Here is a 20278-nt window from a genome sequence, read left to right as displayed (position 1 = left end):
AAGAATTTTGTCATTTATCTTGATATCTTCCTCTATCTAAAGATTTTTCTGCCTCTGCACTTACTGTTATCTCTTTTTCTCTAGTTTCAGAAAATATATCTTTCATCCTGTTCAAGCCAGCTACTCTCTCTACCTGGGATTTGTTCCTACCCTCCCCTGCCCACTCTAACTGCTCCCTTATCTTTGTCTCTCCCCTCCTTTGTTAACCTTCCAGCCATGAGTTTCTACCTCTTAGTTCTTCACTCCTATTCACTCCTTTTGGCTTCACCCTCATCCTCTACTTAGGCCAAGGTGTTAGGGAAGTACATATTAATTAATGTGTTAAAGGCTTGGAGAAGACTATTATCAACTGAAAAAAAAACCTGTGTAACATTTTATCTTTTAAACCCAGAATTTTCCAAACACATTTAATTATCCTTTTTTTTTCTTCATTAACATATTTCAAAATGCCTGTGTTCCAAGGAATATCAGTTTGAAAAATGCTGAACTAGGGTTCCTTGACTTCTAGAGCATACTACACTCTCTTGTTCTTTTACTGCTTGACTTCCTTCTTAGTATCCTTGATGAGCTCTTCTTCATCGGCTGCCATTTAAACCTTGTTGTTCCACAGGGGATCTGACTTTGGCCAACTGCCTTCTCCCTGATATAGTCTCACTTTCCTTGGGTGATTCTAGTGGTTTTAATTTTGAATTCCATGCCCAACTTGGCTATAAAATTTCAAACCTTTATAACCATTTGAAAATTTTGGATATGCAAAAACTAAGCTAAACCAATCATCCTTATTCCTCTCTCCTCTAAAACCCTCCATCTTCACATTCCCAACCACATTTACTATTTTCTATATCACTTCTTTTTCCGGGTCAGAGGTTCCTCATTCTTACTCCTCACAACAAGTCAGTTATCACAGTCCCTCACATATTAACTTCTAAGCTTCTTTTTTGAAGCTGTCCCCTTCTCTCTCCTGCCACCACCAGTTTATTTAGGCTCTCATCACCTCTGGTTTGGACAACAATAGCCTCTCACCTCAAATCTGAGCATCCTAAAATCATAATCTACATAGTGGCCTCACTGACTTTTTGAAAAAATATAAATCAGATCTCATCATTGTCATGCTTAAAATCCTTTTTTGTCTCACTGTAGCCTTCAGGATAAAATCCAGGTTCCTCATGGCACATATGGCTTCCCCAGTGAGCTTGTCAGTCTCAACTTCAGAGACTCCTTGCCCCTTAATTTTTACCTGAATAATTTAGAACTACTGTGGTTTCACAATGAAGGTGATGTTTGAGCATATGATATTTTCCACTGTCTGTAACAACTCTTTAAATCTTTCTAAATCTTTTACTTACGCTTCCAGACTCAAGATAGGAAACATCTATTCTAGGAAGGCTTTCCAGAATCCACATGGGGGTCAAAGGTCCTATTTTGTGTTATCATGGTTTCTTTTGTACATGTGGGTTTTTCCTTTCTTTCTTTCCTTTTTTTTTTGCTGAGGAAGTTTCACCCTGAGCTAACATGTGCCACCAATCTTCCTCTTTTTGTATGTGAGCCACCACCACAGCATGGCCACTGATAGATGAGTGGTGCCTGGGAGCCGAACCTGGACTGCTGAAGTGGAGCACGCTGAACTTAACCACTAGGCCACCACAGCTGGCCCTCTTTTTTTTTTTTTTTTTTCCAATCTGTTCTCCCTCTAGACTATAACCTCCTTGAAAGCTGGAAATTTAATCATATGTTTCTTTTTACTCCAAGCACTCATCATAATGTCTTGCATATAGTAGGTATTCAACATATATATATTTATTTTGCTTAGACACCACATAAGGACCCAACTGGTCCTTTCAGCTCTTATCTTTACTATGTGTGATGAATTTTGACAATTTCTATTGAAATCTATTCTTTTTTCTTTTATTTCTTTTAAAATAATGCTGGTAATAACCCATGTAATTCATTTGCTAACCCACCAATGGGTTGCAACTTGGAATTTAGAAAAACACTGATGTAGTGAAATGAACAAAGGCTTTCACAGAGACAAAGAAAAGTGGGTTGAAATCTTGGCTCATCTCTTTGCTTGTTAGGCGATCATGAAGAAATACTCTAATGTCTGAACCTTAGTTTCCACATCTTAAAATGATGACTAATACCCAGTTCATAAAGTTGTAAAGCTATTAGCCTGTAGTATTATTTTCTTTCAACAAATGTAAAGTATATCTCCCAGCTTCATTTGCCCATCCACACGTACTTCTTTACTACTTATCTAGCTCATTTTTTTCCCCTAGAAAACTGGCTGGTGAATGGAGACTCATCCTCACAGCCCAATCTTAGATCTAAGATTTATTTTTTCAGAAAGTTTTCTGTGATACCTGATTCTTAACATTCCTGTTTTATACACAAACTGAACAGGAATAGCACTGCAACTATACTCAGCTGTTTATCTGTTAGTGACTTAAAATGAAGGAAAAATTCAGCAGAACTTTTGAATTAAAAAAACATAAAACATTGCAATCAGTCATCTTCTGATCAAAAAAACTGCCTAAACATTTTATCTGGAAAAACATATTTAACAATATTTAGATAGCAAACTCAGCCTGACTTTCTCTTCTTTTTGCTGATAAAAAGTTCTAGACTTCTATTTATTGGATTGATGATTTGACCTGATGGAGCAGATTCTACTGCAATAACTACTTATAAATTGATTGCCATGTAAATACTTGTCCTTAGTGCTGTTTATGTTTTAGTACCTTCTGCAGGCTCTGGCTCTGTAGCACCAAGCCATGGGAATAAAATAATTAAATAAATAAAATATTTTCAGTACACCGAAAGACTTAACTGTCCTTTTGTATAGCACTGCTCTAAATGTAGTGGCAAAATCAGTTTTTCACATAAAAATTACGTGAAACAAATTCACGTTTGTATTAGTGCCCCAGTCTTTCAGAGAGAGCACCGGAGCACCTGTCGGTGTGGCAGTGATACAGTGATGGATACCTCGTCTCTTCCTCTTCTCCAAGTTGCTAACATCCACAGTTTGGCATAGGAAACCAGTTTTGTTATCTCACACTTTTTTTTTTCTGCATGTGTGATAAACAAGATGACCCATATATTTCTAGTAGATGATTAATATCCTCATTCATACACTTTGTAAAAAACGGCATATGAAAGTTTAGTCCCTACATACAGGAGAAATATGGTCTATTGATAAGTTAGTTGAGTTGTTTATCACCTGTATTTTTCAGGTTGGTGGTAAGTATAACTATAATCTGTGGAGGAATTACTTCATGGGAAATTCTCTGTATAGAGAAAAAAGTAAAAAATAAAAATGCGTTTCAACTAGAACACTGTATTAGAAAGAACAGACCTCATGATTGTGGTTTGTGAAACACTTGCAGCATAACAAAGGATGGCTTATTCTTAAAATAAAAAAAGATGTAAGAAAGTTATATATGATTTGAATCGTGGTTGATGTCTAATAAATATAGTTGAATTATGGCCTTTTATTATATTTTAAATTTACAAAGTTTGGTTTGCACGAATATTGTTACAATTAAGAATACCATAAAAGTGTTTTTATAGACTACAGAATCCACGGTTGAAGGGGACATACATTTTTGGAAATACAGAAATATGGATATAGTAAGATATTTGCAGACTCTAAAAAGGCCTTTTAGACATTGTAAAAATAATGAAGAGAGGCTAAGAAGGCTAGACATTCAAGGTGAAGCTTTTAGGTATTTTTACAACTTTTTAGCCAAATCAAAAAGTTAAGTAGGAAATTTAAATATTTTAGCTTCTGTAAGAAATGGGCATGTGGTAATGTTGTCTCTAAGAGCTTTGTGAATTCTGTGTTTGAAGCTGAATGTGAACCCTTTGGGTATACTATTTATGACTTGCAAAGCAACTTCCTAATTCAAAGAGAGAGAAAAAAGACTTATAAAGACTCATAAGGCTTTTTCAACATCAAATGGCTTTTACTAAACAACATTTTGATGAGTTAAGTGTGAGTGAGTCAGGGACATATGGATTAAATTTCCCTTGAAATACACATGGGTTTAAAAATTAAGGGGAAAATCCTGAGCAAAACGCATTTTAGAGAATCCAGAAGGTTTAAAGACATTTTTTCCCTAAATACAAATATCAAATCGATTCAATTCTAGTTAGACTCTGTAACTAAAACTACATAAAAATAAATATGAAAAAATCTTTTAAAAAAATACTAGTTTTGTCAGGGAAAGAATGTTCATTAACCGTATCAGAATTGTATTGCATAGGGTAGTTACACTTAAGCAGACATGGTCTGAGTCAGAGTTTATCTGTATCTATGTAACACTGACTTGTTTTCTCCTATAGTGCTTATTCTCTTATTCCATTAAACAACTATAATAACATTTTTCTGTGCTTTTGGCCCATACTCTTTTTTTCTTTTTTAAATAATATATTTTTTTGAAAATCTCTGAGCTTTTAGAATTCTGTTGTTCCTTTAGTTTTATTATATTTTTCTAGAATCTTGAGTTCTTCCTTCTTCTTATATACTCTGTATTTTGCTTTATCCTCCCTTCTTAACTCAGCTTTTAGGTAACATTCAATTTACATATATATACAACTTTGCCTCCGGTATCTGGACATTCCAAGTTAGAACATTTGAAGACCTAAATTATCTATTTGATCATCGTATTTGTCTACTTTCATATATTAGGGCAGACATAGTCTATGCCGTATCTTCCCAGTTATCTGAGTTACTGAGAGGGAGTGGTAGCAGGGCTAATTCTCTGGATGACTTTTTTTTTCTATCAGTCTCTGAGTCCCAGAGTTGTATATACTAAGCATTCAATAGATGTTAATAAGTAAGCAAATGAGTGTGTGAATGCAGTCAAATAGATATTTAAGAAGGTAGGAATGGTCAACCTTAAAAACATCTCTAAGCAATAACTCCCCACCTCTCCCATCATTTGATATCTGCTTTCACTTTGAATTAGTAGAACAAAGACGATAGGGAATGGAAACAATGTGACCAGTTAACAATAAGGAAAACAGTCTGAAAAGGTATTGCTCTCTAAACATCAGTGAAAGTACACCTGGGGCATTAAAGGTGAGTCATGCAAGGAAGGTGACTGTCACTTAGGAGAACCTCCTATTGACTACATTCTGTTTCTTAAGTAGACCTGCTCCTTATTTCTATATTTTTCTCATTCTTAAATTCACATAATGCATTTTTTCTGAGTTTCAGATTCTTGACTTTGGTAAGGGTGTGTGTGTGTGTGCGCGCGCAAAGGATTATAAATCTACTACTTTGAAAAGCCCACATAAAAAAATCCAACTCTTACATTCTAATACGTCTTTTCCATGTTGCTAGTTCCCTATACTAATTACTCTTTTTAAAACATTCAAAATAACATTATAATCCATTGGTTATAGAACATCTTTTCTGTGTGATAGAGAAAATATGTTTTTGATTAAGAGTCACAGTGGTATCTTGACTTTAAAAATGGGAACATTAAGAGACATTTAGTTAAAATGACATAATTAGCAGAAGTTGGGATGGAACAAAGATTAGCTTTACTTTAGGTGTTCTTACCCTGGAGAAGTCAAATGATGAGTTGAGTAATTATTTGAATGATTCAATTACTATGAGCAGATGATCTGATAATTCAGGCCCCCAAATACTTAATTTAAATAGCTCAAAATAAGTTTTGTTTTGTGTATAAATTAACTAGATAATTATCTCAGCTCTCTAGTTTACTTTACCTACATGAATTTTTTCAATGGGAACATTTTAAAGGCAAGTATTTGTGTTAGAGGATTTCTTCATGGTTCAAAGGTGCATGGGAGAGCATCTCTAACCTTCAGGAATTTACAGTTTAAAAGGAGAGAGAAAACATACAGAAAAACATCTACAATACAAGGCTTTATGTTATAAGTGTCTTAAGAATGATATAATCAAAATTTTATGGAGTGGCTATAATAATAAAGACAGATAATAACTAGCGTTCGGAAGGATGTGGAGAAATAGAACCCTCACACACTGGATGGGAATGTAAAATGATGCAGCCACTTTGAAAAAGAGTCTAGCAGTTCCTCAAAAAGTTAAACATAGAGTTATTATTTAACCCAGCAATTCCACACAAGAGAAATAAAAACATATGTTCACATAAAATATTGTATGTTAATGTTCATAGCAGCATAATCGTAATAGCCAAAAGATGGAAACAAACCAAATGTCCATCAACTAATGAACGGATAAATGAAATGTGGTATATCCATGCAATGGAGTATTATTCTTCATAAAAAGGACGTATATGCTACAACATGGATGAACCTTGAAAACATTATGATAAGTAAAAGAAGCTGGTCACAACAGACTACATATTATGTAATTCCATTTATATGAAATGTCTGGAATAAGAAACCTATGGAGACAGAAAGTAGATTAGTGGTCCTCTACGGCTGGGGAAGGAGGATGGGAAAATTGGGAGGAACAGCCAAAGAGTATGAGGTTTCTTTTTGGAGTGATGAAATGTTCCAAAGTTGTGGTGACAGTTTCATAACTCTGAATATACTAAAAATCATTCAATTGTGCACTTTAAAGGAGTCAATTGTATGGTATGTGAATTATACGTGAATAAAGTTGTTACCAAAAAAAATGTTATGGGAGTGACACGATTGACCAGTGAGTGATTTAAATAGGTCTAAAAAATGGGTAGAGATTTTGATAAGAGATAAGGGAAGACATAGAATAGAGATGTGGAAAGGAAGGATATTTCAGGTAAAGAAAGAACTTTGGACATTGGTGTAGGCCTGTGGAAAATCTTTAAAGTTATTTGACGTTAAACAGATGTGTGGATTGTTGGTAATAACAGCTTACATATATATAAACAAAGCAAATTTTGTTATTACAATTTACAGAACTGATAAAGCTTTAGGACCATCACCATCATTATTAACTCAGAATTCCCTAAATTAGCAAAATTACTAATATTTGGAAGTAACAATAAAGGAATCTGCATGAATTCCAATTCTATTATACAAAATATTTCTATTGTCACTCAGCATATGTGACAGAACTACTACTCTAAAAGAAATGAAATACATTTCATTAGTGGGATACAATTCTATCAGTTGAATTAAATCATTCACTTCCCAATTCACATAAATTTGAGTGAATTTTAAATTTTAGTTATGTAATAATTATTTGAAGAAATAACTTGCCAAGCTAAGTTTCAAATTAAAATAAATGATTGAGATTTTCGATTAAAATCAGTTGAATTATACCCATTAATTTCAATGTTTTAAGTAACAGTATAATTAGTAAATTGAAATTTTTAGTTACGTATGGAATCTTAGATGCTAATTCACTTTGGTGAATCACTACAAACTTTTAAAAACAATTAAAATAAATTAAGTTAGGTGTTATTAATATAATGATTACTTAATTGGCATACTTCCATATTATAATCATATAAGCCATTTGCTACAATACATAATAAATTGAGTAATTAATAATCACACACATTTAACTTGCCTCTTGAGATGAACAGCTTGGGAAGAAAGGGAACTAAAAGTGAAACAGAAAACTGTGTGACATTTAAAGCTGTAGAACTTTGTGGAACATTTTATTTTTATTAAAACCAGAAAACTCCAAAGAAAATGGAGAAAACATGAGAAAGAGTCAATATTTAAACAAAATTGCGCTAAAAATACTCTATCAGTTTTTTTAAATTTACCAGAATGATTTTGGGGAACACATATATATAACTAAAATTAATTATTATCCATATATATAGACTTCTAAGTATAGTATAATGGAGCTAGTGTAAAAAATGAGTGATAAACTGAGGACCTTGTTTTTACATCATTTTAGAAGAGTCTTTAAGTATATACGCATATATATTTAAATACACTATTTGGTGTATTTTAGTTCAAACCATATACTATGTATTTTTAAGAAAATATATTATTTTATGTACTTCTTAACCTTACAGAAGCTACTTAATCTCTCTTGGCCTCTATATCCTCATTTGCAAAATCAGAGTAATAATAGTATCCACTTCACAGGGTTGTTGTGAATATTAAATAGGTTATTGCACAGAAAGCCCTTTGAACACCGCCTGGCTCCTAGTAAGACATGCTGGCTATTCTTCTTCCTCTTTTTTTTCTTTTTATAAACAGAAACTGACCCTACCTTTTAAACAAAAAAACAGAATCAATCTTAACTACATTAGTACTTTCCCTTAGTTTTCTATTCGAATTAGCCTATTTTTCTCTCTTGAATTTAACCTATTAAGTAATACTGCATACTGACAAATTATAATGCATGATCTTCTCATCTGTGTGCATGTTAGCAAAACAGGGTTTTGTAAGAACAGGAAAATGAATTATGCTAATTGGCAGGTTTAGGTTTACCATTATTATTATAAAAATGTATTCATTCATATAAAACCTAAAATCTAAGAACTGTAATACTTTTATATTTTTGAAGGTATATTTCTTATATTAATAATATGAAAGCCATATCACTAAGTTCAATCATGAGGGAATAAACCTGTAATTTTCATCTCAGAGATGGAAAATAAGCATTTGTTATTCTACATAATATTTCCAGACACCAAACATCAGACTATATTAATTTTGTACACAGATTTTAGGATCTCCTTGATTTTAATTTGGACTTAGATCTGTGGTAGTGAAGTTTTCTTTAGGCAGTTTAGCACTATCTGGCTATTTAGAATAATAAGTTATAATAAGATAGACATTTTTATTTAACAAATTTTAATTTCTGAGACAGATAATTATCTGGATAAGAATTTATTAGCACAACAAAGGAGTTATTTATTTATGTAGTCTGAAACTTTATTAACAGCTGATTTTTTAAAACCTAAGAATACTGGTGTGTAATTAACTTTTAAAAATGATTTTTATGTGATATTGTCACTATCATGCTAGTCTAGATTAATAAAATGGCATCAGCATTTACAAATGGATCTATGCATACCTATATGTTACGCAGCCTTCCCCTGTGACCACTACTTCTCCCTTCACAGAACATCCACCCCTACTTCTTCTCTACTGCATTCAAAGTTCAAGGTCACATTTGTGAGCTGCTGTTTTAAAAATGAACACTATAGACTAAGTAGACACCATATTTTAAGACAGTCTATAAAACGTTTCAGACACAAGGATTCTGCAAAAAGAGTATGAGTTAGGACCAGGTGGATATAGATGGGAACAGATCTGCTCAAAGAAAATTCTGTTTAAAAGAAGTTAAAGGAGTCTTGATAGACTGAATTGGTCAAGAGCCACACAATTCGACTTTCAAATAATTTATTTCAAGCATACTTTCATTGTTCCTTAGGTATTTTAACTTACTATTATTTTGGGAATTTTATTTATAAGTATAAATTAGTATTAACACTACTCTAGCTACCATTAAAGGAGAGAAATATAAAGCGTTTATTAGTCTTTATTGGATCTTGCCTCTGATATCAGTGGGCAGGTCTTATTATATAAACTTCAAGGTACTAGCCAAATTTATATCAACTAATTAATTACCTTTAGTGGGTTCTAAGGACCAGAGACTCTAAACTAAACTGTATAATTACTGAACATATCTGTTAGCATATGTGAATAAGAAAAGACAACATATTATCTAAAAAGGTCAGGAATCATGCTTTTGAATTTTCTCTAGTTCTTTAGGATTAAGAATAAGACCAGGAAAAGAGAAAACAAATCTGTGGGCAAAAAGAAATAATGGACTTCATTATTTCTTTGCCTAACTTTTTTTAAGTTTGCTTAAGCAAACTTAAAGTTTGCTTAACTTTCCAAATGACCTCAGATAAGATCTCTGAACTATTAAAACAAAACACAAAAACAACAAAACCAAATCTTGAACATTTACTCAGGAATTAGAGGCAAACATTTGTTCATAGACTTGAGATTAGTTTTAAATAGGAAAAATAGTTTTCATGATACAGAAATGTTAACAACATAGGCATATCCAAGAATTGATGGTAGCATAACCTTACTAAACATCTTCTAGAAGAGGGAGAATAATGTGCCATCTCCAGTTTACAATTAACAATAACATCTTCTCTTTGGTAAAAAGAGAAATCGCTAACTGGTAGAAATATCGTTGGAGGCTTTCACAAAGCATGCCAGATAATTTTCAGCACACTTCTGGAAACAGGAGTGCTATTTTGTAAAGAGAAAGATGAATTTAAGGCCACTTCTCTGTTGCCATCTGCCACCCCAATGTTGTACTGGCTGAAAATACAGAATTGATGTAAGACTCAGCCGCTTTTTGAGACCCTACAGCAGGAATTTTTAACCTGAGATCTAGGATATGATTCCATGGACCGGTTTCCAGGGGTTACTGAATCCTCTGAAATTGTGTACAAAATTGTATGTGCACCTTCACGAAGCAATCTGCTTTCATCAGATTCTCAAAAGTGGTTTAAAACCCCAAAATGGTTATGGGCCAACACTCTAAGATATCCATTTTTCATCTGGTCATCACAGACGCTGCTCTGAATTGACCTTAGACCAGCACCAGGACAAGGTGAAAACTGAGGGTGGGTGGGTGAAAAAATGTCTGCTAGTGGTAGGGATTAGCAGTCTGGGGACTGAGAAAAAACCAGGAATGAGGAGGGACATTCCAAAGAGTGATAGCAGGGAGGAAATGGCAAATTTGATGGTCACCTGGCTGAAGTGGCTATTCTTCATAGCTCTTAGCATGTCAGAGTCATATGTAAATCAATGAGTCTATCATTCTGTTCCCCCCTCCCAATTATTTATGCAGTTAGATGGAAACAATTTATGCTATACATTATGTCTCCTATATTGAAAAGTTACTCTTTATTCATAGAAAGTAGATGCTATTCATTTATTGTTAGTAAAATATATATTTGTTTGATATGTATTTTCCTCTCCATTACTAGAAATGTATATCCTCTCTTCAATACTAGAAATGAGATAAAGTAAATTATTAATGTTTACATGATTGAGCATCTTTCCAACCACTGGGACACACTATTCACCAGGAGACAGATTTTAAATTTAGTCACTATATGTGCATTTGTTACTTACAACAAATAGAAGAAAAATATTTAAAAATTTACCTGCAAGATTGTCGATTTCTTTCTCCTGTAGCAGACTGACTGCATCGTCATCTCCTTCTAGCATAAGTTCCGCCTCTGCATTCTGATTCACTATGGCTTGACTTCGGAATGTTTTCTTTGACTTCACTACATCTTCTTCAGTGCCTAATCACAACCAAAACATAATAATTTAGGTGATTGTGATTGTTTTGCTTTCAGTGAGTATTAGAAATAATCTAGTAGTTTCCTACCATTATATGCTGCATTTACCTACTACTTTACAATTAGAGAACATTTTTACCTTCTTTATCTTGTTTGGTATTCTAAATAACTCCGAGAGAAAGGCAGGGACTCTAATCACCTACCCTTATTTCACGGATGAAGAAATAGGTTGAGAAAGCTACATGTCTTGTTGAGGGGCCTAGGAGTTGGCTGGTGATAGAGAAAGGACTCTACAATTCACATCTTGGGACTCTGAGATCCTGCACTTTCTACAACAAATCTGCACTTCACCAAAAATCTTGGTTTTCTGATCTATAAAATTATACAATTTTACACAATTATACTTTTGTGTGAATTAGATAATTAATTGATCAGATTGTTTTTGAAAGAAGAGATAAGTATGATGAAAACAAGAAAGCATTCATATCTGAAGGCAGAAACGGTTGTAATGGAGAAGCTACAGAAAGGTGGACTTAGGAACGATGTAGACATATAATATACTTCACAATAGGTATTTCCTTAGCAATTAATGAAATAAATAATAGCTTTCTAAAGTGACATCCTTATTTTGTTACATAAAATAGTACAAAAGGCTAAAATGCAAACACAAAAAAAAAAGTCAGAAAAATTGAAATATAGCAAAAGCTAACCTAGCATTAACATGTCAGTCAATGTAAAGCTTAGAAATTACAATGCATTTGAATCCCTCATGAAATTGACTGCTTAACAAATATTTAAATATTTACATTCAAACACCTACTTTGACAGGTGACAATGAATCTAAAATTATCTGAACTGAAAGAAAATTATATATATAATATGAAACATATTATATATATGAAATACAGCTAAGAAATATCTTTATTTCATATCACTTAAAGTTGGAATTCAACCTGGGAGAAAATGTTGTAATTTATTGTGTTCTAGCTGTTGTATTAGGATATAGGCTTCAAGGAGCAGCATTAACTAGGAAAATACTTTCACATCTCTTTTGGTGTAGTGGATATATTCCTGAAAATGGGAGCCTAAGAAATCACTCCTATATGGTGGTGTTGTATCACAGTTCTAGGGGATGTTATGGTATTGCGTACACATGCAATTACTCTCCAAATCTTGTCATGCCTTTGGCCAAAATGCTCTCTAGTTAACAAATAATAATACTTTTGGTCAATTCTCCTAAGCTCAATATAGGGCTTTCAACAGACCACTACTGTCTGTTGATATTTGCTCAACCATTTCCTTGGAAGTGCATCTAGCTACCGTAAAACTTGCACCGTAAAACAGTGTTAGCCTCTTTCTTTGCAGCTTGCAGTTCTTTGTCAGTGACTCAGAGCCAATTCTGTTTGCTAAAACATTAACAAATTGGCAAAAGGTAGCTCATAGAGGAGTAAAAAACACATGGTGAGGAACAGAATCACGTCACAATGGCAGTGTAGAGTGTCATTGGCTGAGAGGTACAGTCTGTCATCCTACCTCTTACTGGATAATAGCATTTAGAGAGCATGGTTAAATATAGCTTAACGGTATAAAGTGATAGATTGTTAAGTATATATTTTGATAAATACTTCAGAGACAAATAGTATTACTAAGAATCAATGCCACATGGGAGGTGAGGGGAATTAAATGGGTTATATGTGTATTCTTCTTTCACTGGCCCATAGATGATTCTTATTTCTGGAATAAAAGATTGAGTATTGGTTACCGAATGCTCCACAACCTTATCTTAATTTTATTTGGTTTCTTGATAATGTAAAGCCAGCACAACAGTAATCTTCTGGGGGTAGCTATCTTTATAACTTGTTTTCTTCTTGGGTAGTAACTTAATTTGAGAAACTCAGAGCTTGCATCATCTGACAAAAGAGGCAAATCCAATGATTAATAACCAAGAAGTCTCTCTTGAGCTCTTTATAGCCATATTTCTACCAGACATCTTTAAATGGATATCCTAATTCCATATTTCCCTAACTCAACAGATCATCTCTTGCTCCTCTACCTCTTTCTATGTTGATCAACCCACTTACTTAAGCCACAAACCTAGGATTTATCCAGTAAATGACTGTAAGGTGACTGCCACTGCCCTGGCTCAGGCCATCATCGTTTTGGTCTAGATGGCTTCAATAGCTTCCTTAGTCACACCATCCTCCATACTTTTGTCAGAGTCATTATTATAAAACAAAAGTAAGTTGAGAATATTTTCCTGCTTAATATTGTTTATTAACTCCTCCTAATCAACAATACTCAATTTAAGGTTTATGCTATAGGATAAAATCTAAACTCCTTAGCATGGCTGATCAAGACCTTTTTTCCTCTCATCACCAGTTTTTCGTCGTCTTTTTTTATTCCTCCATCAGCTATACTGGACCATTTATAGCTTCCAAAATATGTCACGCTTTCATATATCTCTTTACCTGTACTAATTGTATTTCTTCTACATGGTATGTTTCTTCTTCTTTTATTTGGCTAATTCCTACTTGATCTTCAAAACTCATCTCCTTCAGGTGCCTTTCCTAACCAACCCCTCTGTACTTTCACAGCTTACACGAAGTCACTGTCCTGTGTAGGTGTTAATCTGCTATGTGTTTGTCTTCTCCACTAGGCTCTAGCCTCATTTCTGCAGACTCTGTGTCTGGCACCCCAGCAGATATGCCACAAACATCTGCTGAACTGAAGTTCAAGTTTACCCACCCCAGGTTCCCTTCTCTAATTGCTTAAGGTGGGTTTGTGTGCTCTTTCCCCTATGCTTCCACCACACCTCATGAATCCTGCTACTATGGTAGGTATAGGTAGTATTATAATTGTTTATTTGCTTGTTATCTCCATATAGCCTGGAAGCTCCTTAATGACTAGAAAGGTGCTTCTGCCTTTATAGTCTCAGTTCTTAGCACACTGCCTGGCACAGAGCAAGCCCTCATAAATACTGAATGAATGAATAAACTGAGACATAAAAGTTACCTCTGGATATTTCTTAATCTAAAGATCTCAGGATATCTCAGAGATTCTCGGTGATTTGCCTTCAGTTTTGGGGCAAATTGAAGAATCTAACCATTTACACAAAATGGAACTAAGTTCTTTACATGAAATAATCAACAAAGCCCTTTCAGTATGAGTCAGTGTATAAAGCAAGTTTTTCCTTGTATCACAACCATGCATAATCTGCTTTGTTGTTAAAAAAATGCTTTATGTTACTCTCGTGTTATTAAAATTAAAATCTAGCAATAAAGAAAATGTAGTCAAAGGAAGGTGAGCTGTGAAACATATTTAAGCTTCCAATTTTATCCCCTCCTGTTTTAAAGCAGTAAAACCATTATGTCTTTAAAAGATATATAGTAAACTAATCCATTCCAACACACACCGAACTTATCATCCCTGTTGAAGTGTTATCAGTTTGCAGCTCAGTAAACTTCCTGATTTTATGGTACTGCACCAAACATTTATCTAAATTAAAGTGTACAAGATCCAAAGGTGCTTTTCAATCACAATATCTTTTATGAATTAGAGTTTCATTCATCAAAATTACAGGGAAAAAGAGGTAAGGTCTCAAAGGGCTGTCTCATTACAAGGCTTATAAACACTGTCCTTAGAAAGAATTGGTTTAACACCTAACAAATCAAAATCTGATTGGGAAGAGAATTTATTTGAGATCATCTATCTTCAGAAGACATGTTGGACTGAGTGCACTTCTTGGCCTCTTTAGCCATCATTCATCAAGAAATTAACAAGCAAATACCACAAACCACTAGAACGCCTTAGATTTGAAAATGTGAATTGTGTGTAAAGCTGGATAGGATAGACATAAGTGCTTATTTTCTAAAAAAACATTAATATGCCATAAAATTTGAAAGGTTTCAGAATTTAAAAAATGCCACTAAATCAGAGATTAATGAAGCCAAATCCAAAATTACACTTATGTTATTTTCCACATCATGTTACAAATAAATACTGGAAAGCATTCTATACACACTAGATTTCTTAGTAAATATACATACTTGAAGCTCTGTATGTGGAAATTTTATCTAACATAGAATACTGCATTACATAAAACTAAATAAAACTGCTCTTTCATAAAATTTCTCTTTTTAAACAATGATCCATGTAAAATAAAGGATATTTTAAAAGTAAAGTAACAAGAGAACTAAAATGTTTCTAGTACTGTCACTATACTGTAGTATTATTACTACTATAATTGTATCATTATTATTCTTAACTATCATTTAAAATAGTTTTAGTGTTATTTTATATAAGTTGAAAGATAGAAATGACAATTTGGAGACATTAACTTATTTTAATAATATTCAGAGAATATGTCTATCTGGAAAGTCTGGACAATCAAGGCAAAGAAATTCTATCTTTTGTCCATCATGTTCCTCTCTAGAACAACAGTTAATGTGAAGAAAAATACTACATAGTAGTTTATTTCTGTTTAAGGAATTATTCTATAGTCAATTCTAAAACATCTGTATTAATAAAGAAAGAAATAATTTACAATAGGTAAGCCATAAATCATATATGTGTGGCTAATTCACAAAGAGAAAAGATATAAACTCATAACAAGCCAACTTTAGCATAGCATCAGCTTCTTAACAGTTTTCTGCTAATGTTATTATTTATTTTGCATTGAGTACAGAAATATGGCTTTAATTAGTCATTTATCAAAAATGATACATGTATGTGTGTGTATTTCTATCTACCTACCTATCTTACGTATATTTACTATGTAAGAACATATTTTCAACATTATTTGATCTGTACAATTTAAATACATGATCTACAACTCATGATCTGGCCCCTGCTTATTTAACCTCACTATTTTACCGATCTGATCGCTTCACATCTTATATTCCCCAAGAGCTGAAAGCTTTTGTTCCCAAACATGCCACACTGTTTCAAACCTTTAAGTCTGACATATGTAATTTCTTTTACATAGAATTCTCTCACCTGCCTTGTCTTTCAAGATTCAGTTTAGTTGATTACTACCTTCTCTGTATAAACTTTGTATCTTATAAATAAGTCACAATATGTTATCATTATTTTTTGATATTTTTTTCTGTATTCTTTTATTTAGGTGTTCTCTTATTAGACTTTAGTTCCCAGTGTGTCAGTTGTCAAAGTGGCAATAAATAAATGTATGTTGACGAGTACATAAGAACATAAACATAATTCACATATTAATAATTTTACATGCACTTGTTACTCTTTTCTTTTTTTTGCACTTAAGTTATTTTTATATGTACTTAAGTTACCTTTCTCTTTTTGTAACTTTTCTCTTTTTGTACTCTTCTTCCTTATAAACGAAGAAGCTGGACTATGTGATTTGCAATTCTTACTTTATTTTTCCCACAAACATCCATTAAGAATATATTTTAAAAAATCCAATTGTAAATGGGATTGTATTCCTAATTTCTCTCTCTGCTACTTCATTGTTAGTGTATAGAAATGCAACTGATTTTTGTATGTTTATTTTGTATCCTGCAACTTAACCACAATCATTTATCATTTCTAAAAGTCTTTCAGTGGATTCTTTAGGGTTTTCTATATATAAAATCATGTCATCTGCAAATAGTGAGAGTTTCACTTCTTCCTTTCCAGTTTGGATCCCTTTTATTTCTTTTTCTTGCCTGATTGCTCTGGCTAGGACTTTCAATACTATGTTAAATAGGAGTGGTGAAAGTGGGCATCCTTGTCTGGTTCCTGTTCTTAGAGGGATAGCTTTCAGTTTTTCACCATTAAGAATGATATTAGACCACTCTCTTAACTTCAGTTTCTCAACCTGTGAAAGAGGAATAAGTATTCATCAATCAAACTCTCACAGGATTATTGCAATGTTAAAATGAGATAATGGATGCTCAAATACCTTGAAATGTGTGAAGATTATTTATATAATAAGTTTTCAAAAATGTTTGTTATAATTTTGATAAAATAATAAACAAGAAAGTATTAAAAGAGCTTACTAAGTACATAATTTAAAATTGAACAAGAACACAGCAAATGCTTTATTGCTTATAATAATGTTGCCTAAGATTAATGTAAAGGAGAAAAAAAGCAGGCTGATGTGAGGATTAAAAAATTCAAATAAGATAATGATGCATCTAAGGTCTTAGCACAATGCCTAACCAACAACAGGTATGCAACAAATAACGGTTTCCTTTCCTTCAGTTGGGATTAATCTTCTTCCCTCCACCATGCTGTCATAACACTGTTTATATTCATTACAATGCAATATGAGCCTTCAACTCCTCCACTAGCTTGGATGCTCCCTGAAGACAGGAAGGATAGCATGTAGACAAGTGCCAGGAAGTGTTTGTGAAATTTAAAGGCGTATAAACAGCTTACAGTAAAAACTGTTTTCCCCCCAATAACCATATTATTCATTTAAAGATATTATTAAATAAAATTATTTAAGCATCAATGTATTTGACATGAGTTTTTGACTTCGTATATAGGTATCTTAAGAATATAGATATTCTTAATATCTTGGATATTTGTAGAAAAATAACTGCTTTCTCAACAAAGTTATCAGAATTTGCTTTAGAAAATTATATAGATAATGCATTTAATACATACTTCTCTTCCATCACTGGAAAGAGATGGGCAGAAGGGAAATTGTCTCATTTTAATTTTATCTAAATGTAATATCAGAAAATTCTAATGTTTCTAAACATCTGGAAATCAGTTTCACAAGATGGCATTCTTCTTTGAAAGATAAATTCTTTTCAATACGTACCATTTCACAATATTTTAGTTTGTAAAATGCGTTTTGACAAAATCTATCGCTAAGTAAGATAAAATACTGCAATTCATTTTCAAACCTAAATACTTTCTTTTAGAAGTATTAATGACATATGAATACTTTGGGAAATTTTAAAATAAAGATCTCTTTTTTCATTAAAGCTAAAATCAGAGCAACAAATACCTTTAAAGAACAGTGCTTTTAGTAACTCTAAATGATGTTATTTAATTTCCACTAAAAGGAAAATATTTTAAGATAAATATACCTCTCAACTAATTACATTAGATATGGTGACATGATCTCATGCAATAATATGTATGAATCAATCTATTACTGAGAAGTTTACAATTCTGAACATTTCAAAAAAAGATGAAAGAATGCTTTTTATTATATTAAGAAACCTATCACTCAAAAATATTTTACACCGACTTTAATGTGAGATAAAAGCAGTAGATACACACATAAAATGTACTTTACTGTAACAATCATTTACTAAAAAGTAAATATCTTTCTTTGTAAATAATTTAAATTCAAAATTAAATTTTGTGTTTGACTTTATAGCACAGACATAGTATTTCCTCCCTTAAGAAACATAAGTAACGATGACGTAAAAGTAAAGACCTACTGAAGACTAAGGAGTAAAAAAATCATCTTCTGTATAGAATAGGATTTTTTTTTTAAGAAAACAGACTTTGCAGTAGAAAAATCCTAATGGTAAAAACTGTTAGAGTTACTGAATAAAAACACCATTGGAAAGAATGACTAGAAATCTCCAGTATCTTTTGTTCTTTTATACCTGATGCTGAGTCAGCAGCCTCACTCTATCAATATGAAATCAATTTATGAAAGTATTGCCATAAATGAAATAGACTGTTTCTATTCAAATAGATGGTTTCTATTTATTGTTTGAAACACACTTTAAGTAAAAATCTGAGTAGTTATTGACCAAATTTAATAAATACAGATAAAAAATCTGGACAGTTCAGACATCAAATTCCTCCCTTCTTAGTTGTGGGTATTTCAGCCTGAATGCATTGGATTTAACCATGGTTTCCACTTCAGTTCATTTTTGTTGACAGAGAATATATTGAATAATCCAAAGTAGATATGATCTATACTATCATAAAATAAAAAAATCCAAGATACCAGCTTCAAATTCATAATGAACTTGATTCAGAAAAGGTAATCCTTACCTGAATCAATCATTGATGTTCCTTATGGTCCATTTTAGCACATCACTATATCACATAAAAGTAGAGTACAGCATCCTTTGTGTTTTTACCAATGAGGAACATGTATAGATTTTTGTTTATTTTAAACTAGACATAAACATAGTATCTGCAGGTAGGCTGGTCTCTGAGAAGCTCGAGGAAAATATTTCAGTGGTATAGGAAACATGTAGAATTAGTGATATAGGCATTAATTAAGATGAAGTGTTCATAGAAATTATTCTAAGTGATAAATTCTTATTCAGATTAGTTATGCTTATAAACGATTTCCTATATTATAAGAATAAAAGAAGAAAATGGCTACCAAACATCAACAGTTATTGCTCAGCAGAAAAGGACATCAAGGACACTTGCAAGTAAAAGAATTGGATCAATATTAACGTGATTTTCATTTCATGCTTCCCCAGCTCCAGTAAGCTGACAATATACTCTGATTATGTGAACTGCCTCAGAGTAACACAGAAAAGGTTATTAGAGCAAGAGGTGGAAATGGAATGCACTTTTTATATTGACAGGCCTGCTAATAGAGTATACTGATTTACAAAGACATGCAATGCATTTTCACAATTTGGTTCTGACAGCAAAAATGGAATTTCCTTTATTCCTAATTCAAAATATTCATATGTAAGCAATATTTCTTAAAGCAGACCAACAAAGGGGATATTCAGAAACAGCATTCTTAAGCTGAAAAAAAATGCAATTAAAAAGGTGCAAGAAAATATTATTGAATTTAAGTGCAGCACTATATAAGCATGCAATGTTAACTTAATAATCTTAATGGAGTGAATGTAGAAAACTGCATTCTATGCTTTTTAAAGGAAATTTGATAAGCCATATTTTAAGAATTTACATGATGATAAATGTAGAATCTCTCTGCAGTTTAGACTGGATATTACTTGATAGGATTTTGATTAGCCATGAAATTAGGGTGATTTTTAAATAGGATTTCATTATATTGAAAATCACATGGCGCACACTTTACTTGTGGAAAAAAATGCTAAAACATATAGAAAACTTGG

At 32.5% G+C, this 20278-nt stretch overlaps 1 protein-coding gene across 6 annotated transcripts in view; it reads right to left on the bottom strand.

Moving 5' to 3' along the window:
• NBEA (neurobeachin) overlaps positions 1-20278 on the bottom strand; it is a 696720-nt gene that overhangs the window by 201270 nt on the left and 475172 nt on the right. For all 6 annotated transcript variants that reach the window (XM_058547999.1, XM_058548001.1, XM_058548000.1 and 3 more), the window contains one exon: positions 11103-11246. In XM_058547999.1, coding sequence (XP_058403982.1) covers positions 11103-11246 — 144 coding nt within the window. The remainder of the gene's footprint in view (positions 1-11102; positions 11247-20278) is intronic.

Source organism: Diceros bicornis, chromosome 9, assembly GCF_020826845.1.
Source record: "Diceros bicornis minor isolate mBicDic1 chromosome 9, mDicBic1.mat.cur, whole genome shotgun sequence".
In the NCBI taxonomy this organism is placed as follows: domain Eukaryota; kingdom Metazoa; phylum Chordata; class Mammalia; order Perissodactyla; family Rhinocerotidae; genus Diceros; species Diceros bicornis.
Note: the sequence above shows the minus strand (reverse complement) of the source record. Positions and strands in the feature narration are given on the sequence as shown.